General features: G+C 55.4%; 1 protein-coding gene across 3 annotated transcripts in view; it reads right to left on the minus strand.

Annotated features, from left to right (window-relative positions):
• LOC122434352 (probable bifunctional dTTP/UTP pyrophosphatase/methyltransferase protein) overlaps positions 1-14,289 on the minus strand; it is a 22,241-nt gene extending 7,952 nt beyond the window's left edge. Inside the window, exons 1-8 of one of the 3 annotated variants that reach the window (XM_043457608.1) lie at positions 14,109-14,288; positions 12,373-12,504; positions 9,856-9,903; positions 5,911-5,975; positions 5,201-5,262; positions 3,357-3,465; positions 1,854-2,238; positions 750-912 (exon numbers count right to left, since the gene is read on the minus strand). In XM_043457608.1, coding sequence (XP_043313543.1) covers positions 750-912; positions 1,854-2,238; positions 3,357-3,465; positions 5,201-5,262; positions 5,911-5,975; positions 9,856-9,903; positions 12,373-12,504; positions 14,109-14,201 — 1,057 coding nt within the window. In that variant the 5' untranslated portion in view covers positions 14,202-14,288. Of the gene's footprint in view, positions 1-749; positions 913-1,853; positions 2,239-3,356; positions 3,466-5,200; positions 5,263-5,910; positions 5,976-9,855; positions 9,904-12,372; positions 12,505-14,108 lie in introns of all 3 variants that reach the window. The other 2 variants (XM_043457609.1, XM_043457610.1) reach the window with 2 other exon arrangements.
• Positions 14,290-16,074: the final 1,785 nt, after the last annotated feature.

Genomic DNA, 16,074 nt, shown 5'->3' on the forward strand with positions numbered 1-16,074 from the left:
GCTGCTGCTGCTAAGTTGCTTCGGTCGTGTCCGACTCTGTGCGACCCCACAGACGGCAGCCCACCAGGCTTCCCCGTCCCTGGGATTCTCCAGGCAAGAACACTGGAGTGGGCTGCCATTTCCTTCTCCAATGCGTGAAAGTGAAACGTGAAAGTGAAGTCGCTCAGTCGTGTCCAACGCTTTGCAACCCCATGGACTGCAGCCTACCAGGCTCCTCCGTCCATGGGATTTTCCAGGCGAGAGGACTGGAGTGGGGTGCCATTGCCGTCTCCGACACACACCCCTAGTTCCCCCTAAACATCACACACACACACACACCTGTTTCCTCCTAAACATCACACAGACACAGCTGTTTCCTCCTAAACCTCACACACATGCACACACACACACAGACACACACACCCCCGTTTCCTCTTTGCTCACCCCTGCTCCCTGCCCTCTGGGAACCGCCCCGTGTCCGGGACACAGGGCTGGCCGGTCTGCCCATCTCTGCTCAGGAGCCACCGTCGCTTGGCGGCCGGGTCCCACCTGCGGAGCTGCCGCAACGACACCCGGGCGTCCCCTCACCTCCGCCCGCCTTCTCCACCAGCCCCAGGGCCGCCGCGCGACACCCGGGAGGCCCCTCACCTCCGCCCGCCTTCTCCACCAGCCCCAGGGCCGCCGCGCCGACACCCGGGCGGCCCCTCACCTCCGCCCGCCTTCTCCACGAGCCCCAGGGCCGCTGCGCCGACACCCGGGCGGCCCCTCACCTCCGCCCGCCTTCTCCAGCAGCCCCAGGGCCACACAGACGTCCAGCAGGCGCTCGGCGCCGTCCACCGAGGCATCGATTTCGCGGGCGACGTCCGCGGCCGTCAGGGGGCCTCGGTCTTTCAGAACATCGAACACGTTGAGCCTGCAAGCCGTGAGCAGGACCTGCCCGTGAAGGAGGGCCACAGTCAGGCTGCGACGGGACTGACCGATCGCTTGTGACCCCCACAGATGGCGGGGAGCGGGGGGCGGGACTGTCAGAAGTGAGCGCCCGTCAGGGACCCTTCTTCTGCAGGGGAGAGTTGGGTTTGGGCTCCAGCTTGCTTATATAAGGTCTGCTCCAGGGACGAACGAGTCAGGGAGGGTTAAGCAGAAAAGCTCTCACGGCAGAGAAAAGCCAATGCGCTCGGTCAAGGGGTGCGCGGTAGCTCCCCACGGTGCCTACGTCGAGGCCACAAGCCCTGGGACCCTGAGACGAGGCTGTGTGTGGACTTGGGCGCTCCCTGCAGGACACAGACTGTCCACGCTGCGCACGACACTCCTCACGGGACGGGCTGACCTCCCCGGGGCTCTCTAACAGGAACCTTCCCCGGACACGTGGCGCACAGCGTGCTGTGAGCCGTGTCCCTGCAGACACCCACTAGGACCCCGCCCTAGCCCCGCCGGGCACAGACCACAGTCACGTTCGAAAAAGATAGCGTTCACATCCTGACCCCCAGAACATGCGAACAAGGCCTTCCGTGGAAATGAAATGTTTTCGCAGATGTGATGGAGTGAAGGGTCTGAGATGAGGCTCTCCTGGACGGGGGTGGCCCTAAACCCAGGGACAGGGCCCTTATAAGACAGAAGAGGAGAGACATGTGGAGACGCAGGCAGAGACAGGAGGGAGGTGACCACCAGCCCAGGGACGGATGCCCGGAGCCCCTAGAAGCTGCAAGAGGCGGGGAGGACCCTCCCCTGGAGCCTCTGGATGGAGCTCAGCCCTGTGACACCTTGACCTCAGACGTCTGGTCCCCAGGACTGGGTTGGGGGGTGTGAGATGGATGCCTGTGGTTTGAAGCGGCCCCTGTGCTGGGGGTCACGTGATGGTGAACGCACAGGGGTACCTTGGATGCTTTGAAGCCGTCCATCAGCCCCAGGAGGCGCGCAGGGATCGGGGGCTGGCTGTCCCTCACCCCATTCAGGTCCGGCGCGTCCAGGGTGCCGGGAGCCCGCGGCCGCACCCCGCCCGCCTCCAGGCCCCTGTTGGCGGGAGCCGGGTCGGAGCCGCCTCCCTCGACGTTGCTGAGATCCTCGAAGGTGTCGACGGCAGGGATGGAGTCATAGTGGATCCGCTGCGGGGCGCCGGGGTCCCGGGGCGCGTGGTAGAGGCACGCCAGCTCCTTGCAGAAGCGGTTCAGTGGAAAGCCCACCACATTGAGGAAGTCGCCGTGGACGTACTCCACCAGCATCCCACCCAGCGCCTGGATCCCGTAGCCGCCGGCCTTGTCCCTGCGCGGAGTGAAGGACCGCAGCGGGGTGGGAAGGAAGGGGAGAAGACGGACACGGTGATGATGAGCTTTGCTGGGTGCACACACCCGGCCTGCCGGGAGCCCGCTAACCTCCGGCCCGGGACAGCCGTGTGCCGCGGGCGGCCGGCTCCAGGACCAGCCCCCAGGAGCATCCCTCGGTCCCGCCCCCAGGAGGGGATGAAGGCGGCTTCTGGGGGTGCGCGAGGGGGCACCTGCCCCCACACCAGGCTGGCGTCTCCTGAGGGAGTGGGCTTTGCCCACACGAGACCGGGGCTCCCAAGTGGGGTCTTCACGCATCTCTCTGCCCCAAGCCTCAATAGGAGGACTCTTCGCGGGGGGTCCACAGCCCGGGTCTTGCCGGAAACCTCTGCTGAGACCTCCTTACGGGGTAAAGGGGTACGTCCAGCGCCTTGGTCCATCTTGACTGAGCCACCAGCCCTTCTGGACTCTACCCACCCCTCTCTTCCCACAGACCAGGGTGCAAAGAACAGAGGAGCTGGGATTTGGGGATTTGGGGTGCGGGGGGCTCCCTCGAAGTGTCAAAGGGTTTCCCAGGTGGCGCTAGTGGTAAAGAACCTGCCTGCAATGCAGGAGACACGGGTTTGACGCCTTGGTTGGGAAGATCCCCTGGAGAAGGGTCTGGCAACCCACTCCAGGATTCTCGCCTGGGGAATCGCATGGACAGAGCCTGGTGGGCTACAGTCCGTGGGGCTGCAGAGAGTCAGACACGACTGAGCGGCTTTCACTGACGTGGGGCGGGGAGACCAGCCCCACGGCAGCATCTGCACTGACCCGCCCGGCCCACAGCAGTGCCCCTTGCTGGGGGAGACGGCAGTGGTGTACGGACGGGGGCGCGGGGTAAGACATCCTTCCAGCCTTCCTAAGCACGCTGCCTGGCCCTGGGCCCCTGGGCACGTGGCCGGCACAGGCCCCAGGCGCGGGCTCAGCCCCGCCCGTCTCCTGCCCGCGGTGGGCATTCAGCACCGCGGCTGCGGACAGGGGCGGGGTTCAGCACCGCAACTGCGGACAGGGGCGGGGTTCAGCTCCGCGGCTGCGGACAGGGGCGGGGTTCAGCACCGCGGCTGCGGACAGACTCACATGGGCTCCCCGCTGTCGATGTATTCCCACAACAGCTCCTCCGACAGCGCCGAGAACTTCACCGTGGTCTCCTCGTAGAACTCGGACACCTGGGTGTCCAGCTGGCCGTCTGCAAGGAAGCGCGCGCTGCGGTGAGGGGGCGCAGCCGGTGCCCGTGGGGGCCCACGGGTCTAACCGTTTGAGCCCGTGAGGAGGCAAGCCTGATGCTGAAGCTCAAGCTCCAATACTCAGGCCACCTGATGTGAAGAACTGACTCACTGGAAAAGACCCTGATGATGGGAAAGATTGAGGGCGGGAGGACAAGGGGACGACAGAGGATGCGATGGATGGATGGCATCACCGACTCGATGGATGTGAATTTCGGCAAACGCCGGGAGTTGGTGATGGACACGGAAGCCTGGCGTGCTGCAGTCCATGGGGTCACACGGAGTCGGACATGACTGAACAAGTGAACAGCAAGAAAGCCTGACCTTTGCATGTGATTCACACACACACACACACACACACACACACAGTCATTAATAGTGGATAAAAGATTCTCCACTGTACACAGGAGAAACAGAAAGAATAAAACAGAAAGTGAAGTGACAGTGTGAGTCACTTCAGTCGTGTCCGACTCTTTGCAACCCCACGGACTGTAGCCCGCCAGGCTCCTCTGTCCATGGGATTCTCCAGGCAAGAACACTGCAGTGGGCTGCCATGTCCTCCTCCAGGGGATCCTCCCGACCCAGTGATTGAGCCTGGGTCTCCTGCATTGCAGGCAGATCCTTCATTGTCTGAGCTACCAGGGAAGCTGATAAACCAGAAAAGAAGCCAAAAAGATGGGCACGCGGCAGAAAGGCCTGCAGTCCCCAGGGCTGGACGAGACGGGGCCTCTGGTTCCTGTGGAATTTACAGACTGGAGTCGTCGTTAAGAGAGGACAATTCTGGGATCTACACGAGGCTTTCGGCTGTGGGTTTGGAAATGCCCCATGCACACGGCACGCTGGGCACACACAGGGGCCACTTGGAGAAACCTCCACGCCAGACGTCCCGGGGTCAACGAGTGTGTGCGTGCGTGTGAGGTCAATGTCTCATTCGTGTCTGACTCTGTGACCCCATCAATCGCAGCCCGCCAGGCTCCTCTGTCCCGGGGATTCTCCAGGCAAGAACGCTGGAGTGGGCTGCCATTCCCTTCTCCAGGGGATCTCCCCGACCCAGGGATCGGACCCGCTTCTCCTGTGCCTCCTGCATTGGCAGGCGAGTCCTTTACCACTGAGCCACCTGCGAAGCCCCCCGCAGGCTCCGTGGTGCTCCTTAAACTTCACGCCCACCGAGGACCTCAGAACGGGACGTTATATGGAAACAGGGTCTCTGCACAGGGGATGAAGTGAAGGGTCTGAGCTAAGGTTCCTCCTGGATGAGGGTGGCCCTAGACCCCATGGCAGGCTCATTCCTGGGGCTAAAATCTCTTTTAAGCAGCTTTAAAGTTATTCCTCAGGCTTTTTGTGCTTTAAAAAGAAAAATATTGTTTTCATCACGGTATCTCTTTAACGCCCGCCAACGGGAGCCAAACTCTGCCACCATTCAGACCAGAGAGCTCAAAGGCAGGCTCTGGGTGGGTCATGTTGGATGAGGTGGACTGTCCCCCACACCCCACATGGGGTCCACTGGATGCTCAAGATGAACCCCCCATATTTCCACGTGGGACCCCAACATTCCCAGGCCAGGTGGGAGGGCACACCCGTGTGGTAGCAACGACAGGGACGCCCCAGGGTGCCCGCGCCCTGCCCCCAGGAGCCCCGGCTGCTCCCACGGTGGCCCTGGGTCCCAGGGGAGCTCGGGGACGCGGGGGGGCCAGGTACCTTTGGTGCAGCAGTGGACGACGGCCACGCCCGTGAAGACGCTGTGCTCCTTCCCGCTGAGCCTGCAACACACGGCCAGGCCGGACGCGTGACTGTCTGCAGCGTCTGGAATGCAGGGCGACCCCTGCCCCACAGCACGAGGCCCCTGTCCACCCACCGGCCCTGCCCCCCATCACCCTGGCTGCACGGTCCCCGAGGAAACCTTTCCAAGGGGACCATGCAGCTCCCCGCGGGACTGTGGTCGCTGTGCTCAGAGAGGGGCTGAGGGGGTGGTCGGGCCATCTCACGGGACGAAACACGGGGCCACGTGGACCCTGACGGGAGCAGCCGGCAGGGCACAGAGGACCCGGATCCCGGCCAAGCTGGGCCGCCCCTTTCCTGGGTCCCTGTGCGGTCCTGGGCGTGGACAGTCAGCGTGACCGAGCCAGGAGGAGACCCTGAATGTGGGGGATGTTGTGGGGAGTCGGAGTCCTGTTAAGAGTCGAGGTCGCTTCAAGGGCACCGCCTGGTCCTCTGACCTGAACCAGAAGGGGGTATCTCTGGGAGACAGCGGATGTGGGGCCCGTGGCAGACAGGGGGACGTGATGGGTGATGGGTGATGGGTGGGCGGACAGATAGGTGGTGAGTGGATGCTGGTGCTGAGTGGACAGATGGCGAACGGCCCAGCCTCTGTCCCACGCGTCCCCGGAGGACGGCCGGGACCCACCCACCTCGACAGCATGCGGTAGGCATCCTGCTTGTCCACTGGCTTCTCCAGGATCAGCCCCCCGACCGCCTGCGAGAGAAACGCCACGGACAACACTGCTTCTGTTCCTCGAGCTGCCGTGCGCCAGCCGCACTGCCCACCGTTTTAGACTCATGTATTTTTTTTTTTTTAAATTTCGGTGAGATTCGTGTAACGTGGCACTCACCATGTTAAACGAAACCGTGTGGCACATTTCCACTGTGGGGTGAGGATCACTACCGAGCTCCTCAAGTCTTTCATCGTCTGGACACCCCACCCCCACGAGCGGTCTCTCCCCACCTCGTTCCCCAGCCCCTGACAGCTGCTCATCTGCTTTTCTCCTCGGTGGGTTCACCTATTCCGGATGTTTCATACAAACAGAATAACATATGTCCTGCGTCTGCTTCTCTGATGAGAACTGGGTGTTCAAGATCCATCCACTGTAGCCTGCGTTGGGGCGTCACTCCTTTTCATGGCTGCGTCATATTCCACAGTGTGGGTGGACCCCATGCTGCTTATCCATCCAAGCACCTATCGTTCTATCCATCCAACCATCTACCCATCCATCCATTCACGCATCATCCATCCATCCATCCACCCATCCGTTTATCCATCCAACGATCTATCCAACTATCCATCCATCCATCAATCCATCCAACCATCTACCCATCCATCCATCCACCCATCCATCAACCATCCATCTACTCATCCTTCCATCCACCCATCCATCCAGCATCAATCCATCATCTATTCATCATCCATCCACCCATCCATTCATCCATCCATCCATCTATCCAACTATCCATCCATCCATCAATCCATCCAACCATCTACCCAACCATCCATCAGTCCATCCAACCATCTACTGCCGGGAGCCAACACACGAGATCCTACCCATGACAAGGTCATGGGGAGAAAGCCTGATGGGCAAGGCAGATCAGGTTTTCAGGGATTCCGAAAAGCTGCCCCAAAGCTGCCCGCGGCGCTCACCTTAAAGATGGTATCTGTTCTTCTGATGCTTGCTTTAATAGACTATTCCCTAATTTCTGGAACATAGGCAGAAGGCTTTCCCAGATTTCTTTCCAAATAAGAATCAATTTAGAACTTTATAAGTTTTTTGGGTGATGGTATTTTATGAGATTATTTAGGGTGAAAGGAGTGTTTTAATTTAAACTCCTTTGCTGGTAGTTGGTTAGCCAAATGCATTTATGCCCTTGGTACTAATATGCATGATTGCTTATAATATTTTAATCATAAAATAGCATAAAGAACCTGATTATATAAAAGCCCTAATAGACATAGAGCATTTTTGAGGGGTGAAGGAGTTTTATTAGAAAATATAAGAAAAGATTATTATAAAAGTGGTTGTTGGGTTAACGTTTGCTTGCTGTGTTTTTGCTTTTAGTGTGCTACGGCGGTGCTATGGAATCCATTGTTAATATAGTTATAGATCTAGAAAAATAAGAGCTTAGCCCTAGTGTTGTAACAATGAAACAGTTGTTAATTATTAGCCAGGAGTGCTAGGCAGAGGCTGCCTTATTAGAGCCGCAAAGTCTGTATGGGGTAAAACTTTTAGATAAATTTAACTGACAACTTTTGCAGAAAAATTGTTGGTATTAACAGGGTCATATTTTTACTATGTTGTGACATGCTGTACTGTTGCCCTATAAGACTGTAACTCTTTTGTTAAGGTCACCACAGAAACAGAAAACAGGCCTACATTCACCTGACTTACATAAAATATTAATAGCCCCAAGGCCAAAAGATAATGTGTAAAGATTTATTATAGTAACAAAATGCTTGAGACAAGTGCTCGGGCCTGGTGCACTGGGAAGACCCAGAGGAATCAGGTGGAGAGGGAGGTGGGAGGGGGGATCGGGATGGGGAATACGTGTAAACCTATGGCTGATTCACATCAATGTATGACAAAACCCACTGAAATGTTGTGAAGTAATTAGCCTCCAACTAATAAAAAAAAAAAAGAAAAAGAAAAAAAAAGAAAAAAACAAAATGCAGAAAGCATCTTGTTCTTCCTTAAGGACAAACTGATGTAATGTAAACTAACCCTGTATAAACATGAGTAAGCATCTTGTATCTTGGATACATTCTAAGTGAAGGTATATAAACTGTTATCAAAAATTAAAATACACCTCCAACTAATTAAAAAAAAAAAAAAGACAGACATGGCCCTATCAAGGCTGGTCTCACGTGTCTTCTCTCTCTCTCTCTCTCTCTCTCTCGCTGACGCCGTTCATCCTGAGGGTATCCCCTGGATCCTGCCGAGGCTGGACCCTGGCAATCTACCCAACCATCCATCCATGCATCTTCTATCCATCTATCCATGCATCCATTATCCACCCACCCATCCATCCATCCAATCATCTACACAACCATCCTTCGATTCATCCATCATCCATCCACCCATCCATTAACGATCCATCCATCCATTATCTATTCATCATCCATCCACACATCCATTTATCCATCCAACCATTTAACCCAACTATCCATCCATGCATCATCCATCAATCCATCTATCCATCCAACCATCTACCCATCATCCATCCACCCATCCATCAACTATCCATCCATTCATCCTTCCATCCACCCATTCATCCATCATCAATCCATCATCTATTCATCATCCATCCAACCATCCATTTATCCATCCAACCATCTACCCAACCATCCATCCATTTATCCATCCATCTACCTAACCATCCATCAATCCATCAGCCATTCATCTTTCCATCCACCCATCCATCTATCATCTCTCCATCATCCATTACCCATCCATCCAACCATCTACCCATGCATCCATCCACCCATCTATCAACCATCCATCCACTCATCCTTCCATCCACCCATCCATCCATCATCTATTTATCATCCATTCACCCATCCATCTGTCCATCCATCCATCCGTCTATCCAACCATCTACCCATCCATCCATCCATTCATCTTCTATCCATCTATCCATCCATCATCCACCCATCCATCCATCCATCTATCCATCCAACCATCTACCCAACCATCCATCCATCCATACATCCATCAACCATCCATCCATTTATCCTTCCATCCACCCAACCATCCACCCATCCATTTATCCATCCACCCATCATTTATCCATCCAACCATGTATCCATCTATCCATCTATCCATCCATCCATCCATCCATCCAACCATCCATCCATCCATCCATCCAACCATCTACCCAACCATCCATCCATCCATCCACCCACCCATCCATCCACCATCCATCCATTCATCCTTCCATCCACCAACCATCCACCCATCCAGCATCCATCCAACCATTTACCCAACCATCCATCCATCTATCTATCCATCCATCATCTGTCGACACAGCCATCCAGGGACACTGCTGCTATGAACACCCCAGCAGTGAGGCCTAGCATCCCTGGGCGATGCTCACTGTCAGGCCAGCCGGAGTCTCAGACAGATGGCCGAGGCCAGTGAAACAGAGCTGCTCTACGGATCACTGTGATGAGCCATCCAAAAGCCTGGCTCTCGGCGGCGAAAACCCCTATCTTGGGGAGATTCCTTTTCCCCACGTCCTGACCCCCCAGCCCTGTGAACAGGACATTATTCGATAATAGGATCTTTGCAGATGTAACAACATTTAAGAGGAGGTTGTACTGGGGCCAGGGGGGTCCTAATCCATGATGGACGGTGCTCTTGTCAGAGGAGAGACAGACACAGAGGAGAAGCCACGTGGAGACGGAGGCAGAGACGGGAGGGAGCCGGCCACCAGCCCAGGGATGCCCAGGAATTTGGAAGAAAACCATCAGAAACCAGAAGAGAGAGAAGCCTGGGATGGATTCTCCCCCAGGTCTTAGAGAAAGAACTTGCCTTCCAAGGCCTGGATTTCAGTCACCAGCGACACGGAAAGCCAGAAAACACACTCACCACGATGGTGTCGGCTCCGATGACCACGTCCGGGGCGCGCAGGTCCTTCTGCAAGAAATACAGACTCAGCTTTAGGCAGGACGAGCCTATACGTCTAACACATTTTCACGTCACGACGCGCGACACACAGCATCACAGCTTATTTATGGATCCAGTCTTGCTTTAGAAAGCAAGACTTGAGTGTCCTCAAGACACCAATCATGGGAGACAGTGAAAGTAAAAGTTAGTCGCTCAGTCGTGGCCAACTCTTTGCAACCCTTTGGACCATAGCCAGCAAGGCTCCTCTGCCCATGGGATTCTTCAAGCAAGAATACTGGAGTGGGTTGCCATTCCCCTTCTCCAGGGAATGTTTCCCACCCAGGGATCAAACCTATGTCTCCAGCATTGGTATGTGGGTTCTTTACCACCGGGTAAAGGGGTCCCCAGTTATATATTACTATATATAATTATGACTTCCCAGCTGGCTCAGATGGTAAAGAACCTGCTTGCAATGCAGGAGACCTGGGTTGAATCCCTGGGTCGAGAAGATCCCCTGGAGGAGGGAATGGCAACCCACCCCAGTCTTCTTGACCGGAGAATCCCAGGGACAGAGGAGCCTGGTGGGCTACAGTCCATGGGGTCACAAGGCAAAGAGTCGGACACAACTGAGCAAATGACACTTCATGCTTTCATATATAATTATATATTATATTACTTACAACTATTATAAGTAAGTAATAGGAAGCTATGTTGATTCTACATCATAAATGACAGTTACATTAATTAATACATTTTATAGTAACACAGACATAATTTATATTAATTCTATATTTAAAATGATATTGTTATATTATTATGATGTATATAATTCATTATGTACGCTATATAGCATTATATACACTATACATAAAAGCATATAGTATACAATATTATATATTTTGTATATTATAGAGTAACACCTCATAATACATAAGGTATATTAATTCTACATTGTAAGTGATATGGTTATGTTAATTGCAATTGGATATTCCATAATAACACTTAGAGCAATACAGAGATATGTTATTCCTATAAGTGATGCTGCTACATTAAATACCATAGTATATTAAATAGTAACAGTAATATATACGCAACACTGTTTCTATGTCATAAATGATCTGTTATATACCATAGTAGGTAATATAGTAATAGTAATAAACTAGTTATTTTCTATATCTGTTATATTAAATACCATAATATATTAAATAGTAACAGTAATAGATATGGTACATTATTTCTATATCAAATAGTAACAGGAATATGTAAGCAACAGTTTCTATACCATAAATGATGCTGTTATATACTCTAGTACATTATATAGTAATAGCAATAAACTAGTTACATTTATTTTCTACATCATGATGCTGCTATATTAAACAGCATAATATATTAAATAGTAACAGTAATAGATATGGCACATCATTTCTGTATCATAAATAACGCTGTTATATTCAATACTGTACTATATTAAATAGTAACAGCAATATATAAGCTACACTGTTTCTGTATCATAAATGATGCTGTTATATCATATACGATAGTATGAAAGTGAAAGTCCCTCAGTGGTGTCAGGCTCTTTGCGACCCCATAGACTATACAGTCCATGGAGTTCTCCAGGCAAGAATACTGGGGTGGGTAGCCATTCCCTTCTCCAGGGGATCTTCCCAACCCAAGGACTGAACCCAGGTCTCCTGCGTTGTAGGCAGATTCTTTACCAGCTGACCCACAAGGGAAGCCCATACTATAGTATATTAAATCCTAACAGTAACATATAAGCTATATTGTTTCTGTGTCATTAATGATGCTGTTATATACTATAGAATGTTATATAGCCAGTAACAGTAATAAACTGGCTACATTATTTCCATATCATGATGCTGTTATATTAAATACCATAGTATTTTACAAAGTAACAGTAACAGACAAGCTGCATTATTTCCATACCCATCAATGATGCTGCTATAGTAAATACCATAGTATAATAGTATATTATATGGTAATTTAGTATTAAAGCTGCATTAACTCTATATCACGCTCAGTCGCTCAGTTGCATTGAAGTCTTTGTGACCCCATGGACTGAAGCCCGCCAGGCTCCTCTGTCCATGGGATTCTCCAGGCGAGAATACTGGAGCAGGTTGCCACTTTCTCCTCCAGGATTCTATCCAGAAGCCAGGGAATTCTATATCATAAATGATGCTATTATATTAGTTACAGTAGCACACGGCCTGGTAACACCTGGCAATAGACTAGGTAGATCAATTCTTTACCCTGAGTGACACTCTGATACGAATTGCAACAGCACGTTACATACTAGCAAAGTGAGAGATAACGTTGTATAAACAATCCCATCCCATGAATTACACGTGTCCACAACGCAAGGACACTCGGTCACAGAGAAGCTACACCCACTGCCCGCTGCGAAGGGCACTGCTTGACAACAGGTGTGATCAACGCCTGAAGGCGCCCAGCTAGCAGGAGACCCAGGAAAGGAGCCCTCGCCTGGTGCATCCGGCCGGCCACCTCCAGGGCCTTCTGCTTGGCCGTTTCCACGGCGTACGCCTGCGGGCTGGCGAACGAGGCCTTGTGCAGCTTCTCCTTGAACCTGGACGGGACCACCTCGAACCTTAGGCCCTGGAACGGGACGGAAGAGGGGTTTGCGGGGGGAGCCCCAGGACGCTGACAGGTGAGCAGGGACTAAGGAACCTGCCTTCTCTCCCCCACCCAGCCCACCTTCCCTGACCAGATGCTGAGCAAGGGCCAGCTCCCGGCCGCTGGGCGAGTGTGACCGGTGCGGGGGTGGGGGGGCCCGGGGACTATGGTGGGAAGACCTCTGTGCATGCAGAGGCCAGCAGGGCACTATCGATTGGGGTGCAGCCCCGAGGGGTCAAAGGGCTCCTGGAGAGTCCCAAAGGCCGGCATTTTGCCCTCACAGGGGTCAGACTACTGAGATGACAGCGGCTGCAGGAAAGGCCCCCAAAAAGCCACAAACACGGTGGCTGCGTGAGGGAAGAATAACTGGGGTGCCTTAGCTTGGTGCCCAACACAGGTGGCCAGGCAGGTCACCTGTGGGAGATGGGTCACAGACACCGCTGCCTCCAGAGTGGTGACCAGGCAGGTGACCTGTGGGAGGTGGGTCACGGACACCGCTGCCTCCAGAGTGGGGGCTGGGGGTCTTGACCACAGAGGGTCAAACTCCCCCTCCCGCACTGCCCACGCAGGACCTCTTACTTTTCTGCATCCCAGCCCCCTCCCCACCTCCATCGTGGACCTCCCAGACCCCCAGTTAACCCCTGGGTCACAGTATGAGACACCCCCCCCCTCCAGTTCTGTACCCTCCCCAGGAGGTACTTATAGCACCCCTCATTCTGTACCTACCCCCCACCCAGCCCAGCTCACGCCCCCTACCCAGGCAAGAATTTCTGCTCTATCTCTCCCCCTAGCTGGTATCCCTGCTTCTCTGCCCCTCCCAGATAGGGCCTCCCCATGCAGACCAAGCCTCCCCCATCCCCACCAGCACCTGGACAAATCCAGCTCAGGCACACAGACCTGGCCTTGGCCTGGCAACCCCACACCCCATGGCCAGCAGATCGCCAGGTCACTGAGCCCTGGCTCAGAGCTGGAAGACCAGAGCTCCCCCCGGTCACGGAGACCACAGATCTGGACCCCGGTCACTAGGATCCTGCCCTCTGGCCACCTCAGGCCCCAGTCCTGCAGACTCCAGATACCCAGTCACTGAGGCCACCAGCCCTGCAGATTCCCCACGGCCCTGCTCACCAGTCCCTCAGTCACAAGGCCTCTGCCCTGATACCCTGGATCTCTGACCCTGCCAGTCGGGCCCACCGCTGACCCCGGGCCTGCAAACACCCACCCCCTCTTACCTCCGCCCTCCCAAGTCATTAGGACCCCCAAACACTAGGCACCGGCCCTGCAGACCCCTCCAAGGCCCCTGTCATCTCTCCCGCCGCCCCCCGCCCATGAAGCCTAGGTCATCAGGATCCTCGGGCACTCGTCTCCGGCCACCGGCCACTGGCCAAAGCCGTCCCCTAACTACTAAGACACCCCCAGTTTCTTAGACCCCGGACCCGCAACTCTGGCGCCCATCCGGGAGGCCTGGGTCACGACGCCGGGAGTCCCGAGGCCTCCAGTCACTAGGCCCGGGTCTGCAGGCCCGGCCCCCACAGGCCCCGGCCCCTCCAGACCCCGGCGCCCCCAGACCCCGGGCCCAGGCCGCTCACAGCATTGCTGAGGATTTCCTGGCGGCGCGGGGAGGAGCTGGCCAACACCACGCGCTTGTGCTGCAGCTTCCGGATCACCGGACACAACAGCATCTCGCCTGGCGTCCACCGCCTCGAGCCGCGCTGCGCGCGCAGCAAAGCGCGCCCAGCCCCGCCTCGGCCCCGCCCCCTCCGAGGCCCCGGCCTTCGGCCGCTGGAGCCACGCTCGGGCCTCCTCTCCAATGAAACCCCGCCTCGGCCCGCACAGGCCCCGCCCCAGACCTCCCCACCAATGAAACCCCGCCTCGGCCCGCACGGGCCCCGCCCCAGGGCCCTGCCCACTATTAAGCCCCGCCCATGCCTTTTGAGCCGCGCCCAAGCCTCGCCACCACAGAAGCCCCGACCCAGGCCCGGCCACGGCCGGGCCTCACCACCAATGAAGCCCTCGCACAGGCCTCACCACCAACGAAGCCCCGCCTCGGCCCGCCCACGGCCCGGCCTCAGCACCAATGAAATCTCGTCCCAGGCCGGCCCCTCCGCCCCTGGCCCCGCCCTCACCCGAGCCTGGTGGGGCTCCGGCGGCGCTTCCGGGCCGGCCGCGAGCGAAGCCCCGCCCACCCTCGAAGCCCCGCCCCCGGCAGCTGGGGATTCTTACCAGACCCAGGCAGAGGGCGGGGCCCGGAGCCCGCAAGGCATCTTGGGAGCGCAGAGATGAGGGTCCCCGGGGCTTGATGGTGTCCTCGGAGCTTGATGGGGGCGGAAACGGGGCTTCCGGGGCTTGATGGGGGGCGGCCCGGGGCTTGATGGAGGGGAGATGGGGTCCCCGCGACTCGATGGGGGTGAGGTGGGGGTCCCCGGGGCTCGATGGAGGGGAGATGGGATCCCCGGGGCTCGATGGAGGGAAGACGGGAGTCCCCGGGATTTGATGGAGGGGAGATGGAGTTCCCGGGGCTTCATGGGGGCGGAGATGGCGGTCCCCGAGACTTAATGGAGGGGAGACGGGGGTCCCTGGGGCTTGATGGAGGGGAGATGGGGTCCCCGGGACTTGATGGAGAGGAGGTAGGGGGTCCCCAGGGCTCGATGGAGGGGAGATGGCGTCCCCGGGACTCGATGGGGGCGGAGACGGGGGTCCCCGGAATGCAGTGCGGGTGTGTGGAGATGGGGTTTTTCGGGGCGCGGTGGTCTGTGCAGATGGTGGCCCCCGGAATGCAGTGGGGGTGTGCGCAGGTCCCCGGCCTGCGTTGGGGGTGCGGGCACTTCGGCAGCCTAAGCACTACTGAAGCTAGGGGCCGGATCATTCATTTTCGTGGGGCTGCCCTGGGCGGCTGCAGCGCGTTCAGTAGCAGCTCTGGTCTGTGTCCACTAGATGGCAATAGCTGCCCACTAATGGTGACAACCCGGCCGTCCGCAGGCGCCCCGTTCACTGGGGGACCGAGTCAGCCCTCACTGTGCGCCCCGGCTAGACAGGGCTGGAGAGGTGGGTGATGGACGGGCGGATAGACATGATGGACGGATGGCTGGGTGGATGGATGGATGGATGGATAGATAAATAGATGATAGATATGATGGACCAGCGGATAGATGTGATGGACGGATGAATGCGTGGATGGGTATGATGGATGGATGGATGGATGGATGGATGGATGGATAGATAAATATTTGATAGATATGATGGACCAGCGGATAGATGTGATGGACGGATGAATGCGTGGATGGGTATGATGGATGGATGGATGGATGGATAGATGGATGTGATAGATGATAGATATGATGGTTAGGTAGGATGGTTAGATAGGATGGATGGTTAGGTAGATAGATATGATGGATGGACAGATAAATAGATAGATCATAGATATGATGGCTGAATGGATTGATAGATATGATGCATGGATAGATAGATAAATAGATAGATGATAGATATAATGGATGGATAAAGTGAATAGATGATTGCCAGATATAGATGCATGGATGGATAGGTAAATAGATA

Source organism: Cervus canadensis, chromosome X (assembly GCF_019320065.1).
Source record: "Cervus canadensis isolate Bull #8, Minnesota chromosome X, ASM1932006v1, whole genome shotgun sequence".
In the NCBI taxonomy this organism is placed as follows: Eukaryota; Metazoa; Chordata; class Mammalia; order Artiodactyla; family Cervidae; genus Cervus; species Cervus canadensis.